A 10,681-nucleotide genomic window follows, 5' to 3' on the forward strand; every position below is an offset into this window, starting at 1 on the left:
ATTAAAAATCTATTAATTTTATTTAATAATATGTTATTTTTGTTCCAACAATTCAAAATCAGAAATAATTAATTTCACTTTTTTTTAGTTCTACTTAACCCCGAATTATTATTGATTTTATATCAATATTCAGTACACTTTCCACTTGATCTTATTATTGTTTTATTTTTTTCCCGCCCAACACGACTTCAAATCCGCTTTTTTTTCTTTTTTTTTCAAAAAACGCAGAGGCCTTTATTGTCGTCAAAAGAAATTATAAGAAGGTCTTTTCAACTTTTTGAGAATGACGTTTAACTTTTCAAGTTGTTTTTTGCGCATTTTCCCGTTATTTTAAATGAAATAGCGCTTTCTAAATAAAAACTAAAAAACTTGGTTTAGATAAAAATGAAATATTATCAATAAATAGTTATTTTATTATAATTTATAACAAAACTTAACTACTCAAAATTTACTATTATGGTAATTATTACATCTTGTTATATTACTCAACTATAACAGAACCAATAAAAACTATTCAAGAATTACTCAACTTTGAGGTCACTTCATTCCCTCTGGAATTTCCAGTTCTTTTTTTGAAATGACTTTACTTGAGAAGAGATTATCGTCGAGTTTGTAACAAGCGAAGGTTGAGTGGTCCATCTTTCCCCCATCATCTGTGCTGATTTTCAATATTTTATTTTCTCTTACTTTCCTTGTTTTTTCGACGATGAAGTGGTACAAATTATCACACAATTTTTCAAGGGAATTCTCTTGATACAAAGACAACAAATTATCATAAAAGACAGCTCTTCGCTTGTTCCAGTGTTCTTCATTCTCGTCCAACCATTCTTCCCCATCCAACCCACACAATGTTGGCTTTTTACAAAACGTTTTGATATCAAAATTATCCGCAATGCCATCACTCATCAAAACAATAGTCGTCCCAATCGGACAAAATTGCACCCCACATTTGAAATTTTCAAGGTCGGGATATTCCCCATTCACTGGACCTAAACGCCCTCCTGTACTTTTCACATCCACCCTCCCCTTATAATTAGTCACTAACTCTTCAATACTATTTTTAGAAGGGTTGATTAAAAGACCACGACAATCACCAACATCAGCATATAACACCGCAAAACTCGTTCCAGTCCTTAATATGACGGTACCAAGAAATGTGGTTAATCCAGCTTCTATTGACTCTTCCTGCGTTTGTAAAATAAAGGTTTGGGCATATGCTATGGCCTCTACGATCACATCCATCGCCTTATCTAACGTCTTCTTCTTTCCAATTTTGAATATGACGTACTCCGCAAACTTCTCGCATGCAACATGTGCAGAAGCAGCAGGGTTCTTCCCCATCCCACACCCATCCGCAATGCAAAACACTCCAAAATTCTCAAAAATGTTTGCCGTTGTGCAATCGGCAATTGGTTTTCCAAATTTGACTCCTTTAATGACAGGATATGTGCTAAAGCAGACATTCGAGTATCCAGACATGTGTGTTGCGTAATAGACTTCTGGGTTCGTCTCATGGTGTGGGGTCTTTAGGTTCAAATAATTCTTAGTGATGTCGGGGAGAAGAAATTGAGTCTTTGGAATCTCTTCATCTCTGTGTGACGCGTATGTTTCCTTAACATAAGAAAGGATGTTCTTGTCGATCTTCTGGCGAAGTGGGCATGTTAACATGGAATTAATTAGTCGTATAGTTTCTTTCTTCGAAAAAACACATGATATGGTTTTCTATATAGAATTTTTGGAAAGATATGAATGTTTTCAATTGACAAAACTTCGACACTTTTCCTTCTTGTTATTTCATTCAATTATTTCATAAATTTTTAACTCTTTGGATGTGTTTATTAATTAATTATAATTATTTTTTTATTGAAGTATAGTAAATATATTTCATACAAAAAAAATAATAATAAAGTTATTAATAACTTTGAATCATTATCGACAAATGTGAACGATTTTGAGTTAATAAACTGGATAAGAAATCAATCGATAATCAATTTGATTATTGTTGTTTTCAATCCATTTGATCAATTATAGTACTTTTCATTTGAAATTATAATATAATATATTATAATTACAAAGATAAGAAATAAATAACAACGATATTACAGAAATTGAACAAGAAAGAATAAAGAAACTAACTACAAATATCTAATAATGAACACTATGGTTTGTGTAACATTCTTTTTAATCACTCTGTCTATTGCCTGCGACTTTACTCCAACAATTCCATGTATAAACACCACTCAAGCACGAGGTGTTATGTTTGCATATTTAGTGCTGTCGTGGCCAGGGACTTTTTGTTTAGATAAGTGTTGTCACAGTTCTATTCCACTTGACAAAGGGTTTTCAATCCATGGGTATTGGCCGCAGATATCATACACTGAATACCCATCTTGTTGTTACACTCAATGGACGTCAGACGCCATTTCCACCTACATTTCCACACATCCAACCCTTCAAAATGATTTGGCAACGTATTGGCCGAGTCTTAAAAGGTGTTTATTTTTCAATTACGAGTTTCTGAAACATGCCACATGTCTCCCATCACTCTTTTCTGGAAAAGATGCTCCAAGTGACTTTGCTTCGATTCCTTTGAACTTTGTGAAGAGTCATGATGTCTGGGCTGCGCTCAAAAACAATGGAATTCGCGACGATTATACAAAGTACTCCAAGTCGTTCATCACAGACATATTGTTTCGTGTATTTAATGCTACCCCAATCCTCTTTTGCGATGGCGAATATTTCGACGAACTCAGGTTATGTTCTCAAATTCCTTATTTCAATGAAGTGAAAGAACCAAATGTTTTTAACTGTTCGAGTGAAGCAAAACAGCTTGAGACATGTGGGGATATCATAGTCTTCCCTCCTTATCCCGAAGTCGACACCAATTCTATTTGTTATTATTAATTTCTTATTTCTTTTACTATTTGTTATATCACAAAAGAACGAAGAACTTCTAATAGAAAGTTGATGCTCCAGTTCATTTGCAACAACACGTTTTTGGTGTTCGTTGTTCCTCTTTTTGTTCTCATCGCAGTTATATCGTCTTTGACTGGATTTGGGGTGTGTCATGACAACATGGAAACTGCTCATCGAACGGGATTTTCAACGATAATGAACCCAACATATTTTGCTCTTGCAAGTGCATTTGGGGTGTTTGTAGTCTCTTTAATCCAAAAAATACACCGTTTGTTTTTATAGTAAATTAATAACTTTTTAATTATAATTGGATACCAACTCGAGTCTCAATAGAGTCTAACAAGTAGATAAGATAATAGTGATGGTTTATCCATTCACTCTTATAATAAATGCATTTGTCTTTTATAAGTCACTTTATCTCTTGATTGTAATAGCAAAGGTATATATGAACGACACGTTATGTAGTAAGAATGGGAACAAATACAATGGGATCAGTGGACACTACTTTACTTATGTCTTTCTCTACGTCGTTTTGTTTCACCTTTTAAACACCATCCAATACACAATCAAGTCACCTCTTAAGACAGTATGCTGGGAATGTATAGAATATCCCTTACCGTTAAAGAATGCTCTTCTGACGTGGTCTTCAGTCATTCAATTTCAACCATCGTTCCAAATGACTCTAGCTTTACTCTTGACATTCTCGTACAGCGTCTTTGCTTGGGGAAGTTTAACTGACACGATAGTCATTGGCTACCACACACCACAACAAACTCTTTTGGGTCTCATTTTTGCGATATTGGCAGTATTGTTGTATTTACTCTTCGTCGAAATTCCTTTTGTCTTTCAAGCACTTCTGAACTTTGTATCACTCACTATTCTGACACTTGCACTTTCGTTCGTTAAAAATCAAAACGCAGCGGATTACACTGTCGTTGTCGCTGTTGTTGCGGTGGTCCTTTCTGTAATAAACAAACAATGCGACAAAATGGAAAATCGGTAATTTGTATTTCAACTGTTTCAATTTAGTTTTCAAAGGTCTTTTGATTAACAACTTTGTAACCAAAAGCACGTCAAATTTAGATATTCTAAATAATCGCATTGATTATTCTTATTGGAAAGGCACGTAAATAGTCCTTCAATGGTAGACAAATTCTATATATATATAATTCTTTTAACTTTAATATAATTATCAATTATTTTCACATTTTTTACCCAAAAACTGGTAAATTATAATTAAATTATAAAAAACCAAAAATAAATAGAACAAATGAAGTCCCAATCCGACCCAATAATCGAAGAGAAGAATACAGAAAAAGTTAAAATCGTTGGTCATTCCAAAGTTTCATAGATCGCCAAGATATGTGGTGTGATGTGTCCACGACACAAGAAGGCGAACTGATAAAGTTAAGTTTCAAATGAAAGCGTTTTTAAAGAAGAACATCAAACAGAAGTACACGGTGGAATTCCACCAAGTGACGAACCTGAAAGGGTTACCCGAAGGCACTGAAGTCTTTATGAAGTGGCGGCGGGGGGACAAGAAAGAGAACAAAGGACACTTAGATAAAGGTCAAGTCCATGGAGGGACATTACTCTACTCTCCCGCCATCACTGTACCGATCAATTGTACACTATTTCTGAAGAAAAAGGAAGGGTATGATGAGAAAGGAATGGAAGTCTCTGTTTGGACTGCAACAGAGAAACCAAAAGAGTTATGTAAAGGGATGGTTAACTTAGCTAAATATGCGGATCTTGATGGGAAGAAGATAACAGTCATAGTTAGTATGAAAGGGAAGAACACTGGAGACCTTCAACTTTTGATATCTTCTGGTGTTGGAGTAGAAACAGCAAGTGAGGACGAGACCGAAGTTCTTCAAATGCATCCCGTCAATGGAGCAGCCAAAAGCAGTAATTTGGATGTTCATGAGTTACTCATTCAAGAAGTCAGTAAGACCAATCATGAAGTTCAAAAGGAAAAGGTCATCAAGAACGAAGAAGAAGATGACAAAGAAGAGAAGGAGTTAATTGAGAAACAACGGCGGCAGAAGGAATTGCAAGAAAAGGAAGATGCCGAGAGGAAGAAAAAGGCGGAAGAAGCCGCTAAAGAAGAAGCTGAACGACAGAAGTCTTTGTTTTCAGCAGCTGCCATGGATGTCAAAATTAAAGGTAAAAAGGATAACAAGAAGAAATTTACACAAGAGGACTTAGACACGGCGATAGAGAAAGCCGTTGAAAAGGTGACGAAAGAATTGACTTCCAAAAGTAAGAAGAGGGAAGAAGAGTTGTTAGCCGACTTTGATAAAAAGACTAAATCTGCTGCCAAGGAGAAAGTTTGTTGACGAAAAAGAGTCTGTCGAACATTATAAATAAAGATAATATAACATTGCACACCACCTCTTGCTTTTCAAGCCCTGAGTCATTATACCCAATACTACCACTCGCTTCAATTATTGCACACGTCATAGTATAAGTATATTCTAATATATAGGAAAGTGCTCTTAAGGACAAAGATGGGAAGATCTCGGAATTGAACAACAAGCTTCAGGAAGAGACAAAGCAAAAGGAAAATACACAAGCCGCTCTTCAGTCTGCTAACAGCTTGACTGCCGAGTTGAAGGGAACTATTTCAAACAAAGAAAATGAAGCTGCTGAGATGAAGAAGACAATTGAAGAAAAGGAGAATAAGAAGAATCAACTCGAAAAGGAAATTGAAGACCTCAAGAAGAAGGTCGACGACGAAGCGAAAGCAAAAGAAGCGGTAGCTGGAGAATTAGCAGTATCTGCTGCACTTGCTGTTGAGTTGAAGGGCACTGTAGCGAAGAAAGAAGAAGACATAGAAGAGCTTAAGAAGAAGGTTGAAGAAGTCGAGAAGAATGCGGCCAAAGGGTCTGAAGATCTTTTGCGACAGAAGAATGAAGAGATCGAGAAAATCAAGAACGAGAAAGTTTGTCGTTTATACTTTAATAATATTATAATTTAAATTAATAATATGCCATAATTTGAGTCGAGAGTATACATTGTCTTTGAGTGAATGAGTGGTAGTTATTCTGTTCTTTATTGAAGTATACTCTCAATGTTTTGATGTTCTGTGGTGTGCTTTATGTATTGACAGACAGCACGAACTCATTAAGGAAGTTGAGACATTCAAGAAGTATGCGGCTTCAGACAACTTACAAATCAAAAACTCGTTGAAATACACTGAAGATTTGAGAACAGAAAACGAGAAAGTGAAGAAGGAATTACAAAATGTTCAAAACGAAAAAGAAAAAATTGTCACACAACTCCAAAATGAAAAAACACAGAATAAAGACCTTGAGCAAAAATTGGAGGAACTTGAGAGGGAAAAGTACACCACTCTATCTCAACTTGAAAATGAAAAGGCTGAGAAGATTGCGTATACGAAAAAGTTGGAGGAAAGTCAAGCAAATATTAAGAACCTTGAAACACTGAGTTTAGGGGAAAACGACAAAGCCAAAGAAGTGTTAGAGAAGATACAAAATGAAAATGAAACTTTACGCATTGAGAATGAAAAAATGAGGAATGACTATGAATCCAAAATAAAGAGTTTAAAAGAGAGCAATGACACTTTAAGTTCTGAAGTCTCTGAAAACAAAGACCTTTGCGAAAAGAATCAAAAGAGAAACAAAGAACTTCAATTAGAGCTTGACGCGCTAAAACAAAACAAAGAGACTGAAAACTCGACACCAGTGGAATCCATTACAGACAAAATAGTGAAAGGATATGTCGAGAACAAAAAAGACCCAAAAGGCTTCAGTGAAGTGATTTTATCTCTAGCAACAGGTGACAACGAGATCACTGAAATCGAGGTGTTGCGTAGTCTTGGAAACACATTAGAAGAGAATATCTACCTTCTAAGTACAATGCTCTATGTCCTTCATAAAGACAAAGTCGAGAAGTTTGAGAAGAGAGGTGACTTGCAGTCTCAACTCTGTGAATTACTTGACTTCTTTTTCAAGCGGACTGTTCAAGTTTGTGTTGTGAAATACGAAGGGTTCTTAGAAGGTATTATAGAAGACAATCAGTGTTTCGAGAAACGACAAGCTGCAGAATATGAATTGGTTTCTGCTGGGTATATCTTGCGTCACATGAAGTACTTAGTCAAGACATTAAGTGACACAAGTATTGAGCGAAATGTAGTCAAGCAGTTAATGAGTCAAATAGTCAATTTTGTGACGTACAAAGTGATTGAGTTACTCGTTTGCAGTGAGCGCGTGACGTTTGCGAAAGGTCTCCAACTCAAGTTCTTCTTTTCGATCTTAGAAGGTGAAATGGAAGACTCTTCGGACCTCAAACCGTATGTGAAATACTTAATGCCTGCCGTTGAAATTTCAGGCTTGTTAGTTGTTGATATGGCATCTCCCGAGTTCAACATTATAGCGTTGAAAGAGAATATGCCTCATGTCAGTGGAAGTGTTATGTATGCGGTTTTGAACAAATACAGAAACGACAAGAAACAGCCATTACCCAAAGACATCTTAGACAAAATAAACAAAACTGATGTTCCAGTGCCTTCTTGTCTTGATTTGGTGTGTTAAGTTAATTTATCTTGGTGTTTACTTCCTTTTCCTTCAAACTCGTGTCAAAGTATAGTATATTAATAGTATTTCAATGGTATATTAATTCTAGTACGTTTATAATAGAATTAATAGTAATATTAATTATCAATCAAATTGGCATCTTCCGCCTCGTCGTAGTTCTCCTTCAACATGTTCTCCGTCTCTTTCTTGAACATTGCTTTCTCACTCTCTGCCAATTCGTCTCCATGTATTTTTGCAATCCACGAATATAACCCGTCCTTTCCTAGTTCCGCATAAGCCCTTGCTCCCGTCGAGTATTTAATAGTCTTCGTCCCATTGTCATTTGTGAGTATAATTCTTCGTAAGTAGTATTGTTTGGTTAGAACTTTATCAATGAACACTTGTAGAGATGGTTGTCCGGGTACTGCAGTGATGTCAAGTGTTTGCAAATGTGCGATAAGTGTGTCATCGAATATAGCTTCACCATTGAGTGATGTCAAAGCCAGAATAATGAATGTGATACCGTGGACGACGACTTCGTCGTGGGTCATTCCTTCGAGAGGTAATACCTTTAAGTCTTCATTCATCGGGGTATAGTCGAGCAAGATGAATGAAGACTTCTGTGGGGAAGTCTTAATCTCTTTCAACTCCATTCCAAATTGTTTTTTAAGTCGAGCGGTCGCCTCTTCAATACAGTTTTTAAACTTATTTCTGGGGTTGACCTTATATTTTGCAAACACCGTGCGGACGATGTCTTCTCGTGTTAATATTTTTTTCGTGGATTGATATGTTAAAGCCTTTCGAACAATGTCGTTCACTATCGAGTTGAACTCCTCGGGACTTAATTCCCCTCTCTTCGATTGTGTGGCGACACGTTGTGATGAACTCTTTCGCTTTGGTTTTTTCGGAGAAAGTACTTCTTCGACTTCCGAATCGGAGTCTTCTAAATAAAGGTCCTCCGCTTCAACTTCTTGAGTTTTCGACGTCGACTTTTTCGAGTGGGATCGACTTGCTTTGCTCATTTGATGTTTTCTCTTTTTTTCAGTTTTTGTTTTAGTAAAAATGTTTTTCATGTTCAGTATAGTTTAATGAAATTATATTGATAGTTATTTTTTACTACTATTTAAATTAATTTGTTATTAATATTAATATTATAATGTTTAGTTCTTATTGAATTCTTTGTTTTGGATTAAAAATTGAAAGGGATACCATTAAACCCTATATTTTTCTCTATTTAAGAAATTAAATGGAAAACTGAGTATTTCACTTTGCTGGTTTGGTCTGCTTATGCATCCTGAACCTTTTCAATAAGTGAATAGAGTTATAGGACTTTGGTGACACACGGCTCATTAGCTCGTGTTGTCAATCAAGTCATAACAGTTCACCTTTTTATTCAAATTTTGAATCAAATGCGTTATTGATGAATGAAAATACCTTTTTAATTGTATTGAACTGATAATAAATCAATTACCTTTTTTCTGATTTAAGAAATTGAAATAGTCTTCTGTAATACTCAATCCATCCACACAGAGTTTTGGATCAATAGTACCAGTTTTTTGATATAACATAGCGACTATGACTTCATGTTCACCTTCGTTCAGACCTAAAAAATAAGGTATATATTTATAATATATATAACAATTAAACTATTAAAAACAAACACCCATTCCATTTGTACACGTTGGTATCATCAGCACAGAACCATCCCAATTCAGTGTTTGTGTAACATCTACAGTGACCAACCAATTCCCACCCAATGTGGCTTATCATTGCTATAAGACTGTATTCCACTCCTTTAATATTAATCACTCGGTTCTGTGAAACACTCTTCTCTATCTTCTTCAATTGTCCATTGTTCTCACAAATGTTGTTCACCAAAAACACAATCGTCTCGGGAATTGCCTGATATGTCACTTCACAAGGTTGATCTTCTTCGCAACACCACATCACATCGCTATGTCTCTGAATGATAACTTCCAAATCGTGTTCGTTCTCCATATTATTTAACGTCCAGTAGTTCTCACAGGACTTCATTGCATACTCTTTCCCACATTTCTTGCACACCGCTTTGATATCCTTCTTTAGAGTCACCTTACATTCTCCCAACTCAAACAAGACCATCATTAAAAATTCATTTGGATCTCCTGTATTAGGTTCGTAGTTATCTAAAAAGTAGAACGTGTCCACCGTGTCATATCCACTGTTACACAAGTCGTAGCACAAGAGTTTCACTCTTTGCACCACTTCGTTTTTGGGCTGTGAACAAAACAGTTGATCGACAATAACAGATGAGCTCATAATGAACTGAATGACACTGTTCACGTAACATCCGTTACATGTTTTATTGAATAATCCAATTGGGGGAACTCGTCGTTTAATCACCTCCATCTACTAGTTTTATAGTTTTAAAAATCATTGAATACCATTTTTATAACATACAAAAAACATTATTTACTTCGATCCTTTTGATTGATCTCGTCCAGTCTCTTCACTATTTTACATGAGTTTGGTCTCATATGGGGGTTCTCGTCCCACCCTTCCTCACATAAGTTTTTTATTTTCTCGTTACTCACACAACTCAATGGGGGTCTTCCGCCACTCGTCACTTCAGAATAGATCCCCGCCATAAACTGAATGTCCCCAAATGGTCGTTTCTGTGTAAATATTTCCCATATGACAAAAGACAATGAATACACATCTGACTTGAAACTACACTTCTTCCCTTGCAGAACTTCTGGCGCAGTCCAAATCGGGTTGAAATTCCTCGCCTCGTCTTTTTCTTTCCCACTGGAACACAACCCAAAGTCCGCTAAAACACTCCTCAACTTCCCATTCTCCCTCTTTATTAACACGTTCGGTGATTTGATATCACGATGAATAAAATTCTTCAAATGAAGCGCTTTCACCCCTCGACTCACATCTATGCTTAACCCTAACTTCTCGTCATCAGTTAATCGAATCTTACTCAATACGTCATATAAACTCCCTTCACTACAATACTCATACACTAATATCAATGGTTCTATATTAACACCTTTCATACGTAACAAATTGGGGTCTTCACATTTCTTTGCAACTTCAATCTCATTCAAAACTTCACGCACCTTCTCCTCAAACCCTTTTTGAACACCTTCCTCGTCTTCAATTTTCATACACTTCTCCACTAACACCTCACCATGTACCATTATCTTCTTGACCACGGCACTACTCCCCTCAGCTATTCTTCG

At 36.0% G+C, this 10,681-nt stretch overlaps 7 protein-coding genes across 7 annotated transcripts; 3 read left to right on the plus strand and 4 right to left on the minus strand.

The window, feature by feature from the left end:
* Window positions 1–537: 537 nt before the first annotated feature.
* EIN_391610 (hypothetical protein) lies at window positions 538–1,668 on the minus strand (the record flags this gene model as incomplete). The annotated part of the gene is made up of 1 exon (XM_004256229.1): window positions 538–1,668. The coding sequence occupies one exon, from the start codon at window positions 1,666–1,668 to the stop codon at window positions 538–540; it is 1,131 nt and encodes a 376-aa protein (XP_004256277.1).
* A 483-nt stretch (window positions 1,669–2,151) lies between these two features.
* EIN_391620 (ribonuclease 2 precursor, putative) lies at window positions 2,152–2,904 on the plus strand (the record flags this gene model as incomplete). Its single annotated transcript, XM_004256230.1, has 1 exon — window positions 2,152–2,904. The coding sequence occupies one exon, from the start codon at window positions 2,152–2,154 to the stop codon at window positions 2,902–2,904; it is 753 nt and encodes a 250-aa protein (XP_004256278.1).
* A 171-nt stretch (window positions 2,905–3,075) lies between these two features.
* EIN_391630 (hypothetical protein) lies at window positions 3,076–3,919 on the plus strand (the record flags this gene model as incomplete). The annotated part of the gene is made up of 2 exons (XM_004256231.1): window positions 3,076–3,184; window positions 3,264–3,919. 2 exons carry the CDS (start codon window positions 3,076–3,078, stop codon window positions 3,917–3,919), a joined length of 765 nt encoding a protein of 254 aa, XP_004256279.1.
* A 415-nt stretch (window positions 3,920–4,334) lies between these two features.
* On the plus strand, window positions 4,335–7,472 carry EIN_391640 (DNA double-strand break repair Rad50 ATPase, putative; the record flags this gene model as incomplete). The annotated part of the gene is made up of 3 exons (XM_004256232.1): window positions 4,335–5,246; window positions 5,420–5,860; window positions 6,033–7,472. 3 exons carry the CDS (start codon window positions 4,335–4,337, stop codon window positions 7,470–7,472), a joined length of 2,793 nt encoding a protein of 930 aa, XP_004256280.1.
* A 119-nt stretch (window positions 7,473–7,591) lies between these two features.
* On the minus strand, window positions 7,592–8,527 carry EIN_391650 (hypothetical protein; the record flags this gene model as incomplete). Its single annotated transcript, XM_004256233.1, has 1 exon — window positions 7,592–8,527. One exon carries the CDS (start codon window positions 8,525–8,527, stop codon window positions 7,592–7,594), a length of 936 nt encoding a protein of 311 aa, XP_004256281.1.
* A 390-nt stretch (window positions 8,528–8,917) lies between these two features.
* EIN_391660 (hypothetical protein) lies at window positions 8,918–9,842 on the minus strand (the record flags this gene model as incomplete). The annotated part of the gene is made up of 2 exons (XM_004256234.1): window positions 8,918–9,057; window positions 9,116–9,842. The coding sequence occupies 2 exons, from the start codon at window positions 9,840–9,842 to the stop codon at window positions 8,918–8,920; spliced, it is 867 nt and encodes a 288-aa protein (XP_004256282.1).
* A 59-nt stretch (window positions 9,843–9,901) lies between these two features.
* On the minus strand, window positions 9,902–10,639 carry EIN_391670 (serine/threonine protein kinase HT1, putative; the record flags this gene model as incomplete). The annotated part of the gene is made up of 1 exon (XM_004256235.1): window positions 9,902–10,639. One exon carries the CDS (start codon window positions 10,637–10,639, stop codon window positions 9,902–9,904), a length of 738 nt encoding a protein of 245 aa, XP_004256283.1.
* Window positions 10,640–10,681: the final 42 nt, after the last annotated feature.

The sequence above is a fragment of the Entamoeba invadens genome (assembly GCF_000330505.1).
Source record: "Entamoeba invadens IP1 unplaced genomic scaffold scaff_1105074726403, whole genome shotgun sequence".
Lineage (NCBI taxonomy): Eukaryota > Evosea > Mastigamoebida > Endamoebidae > Entamoeba > Entamoeba invadens.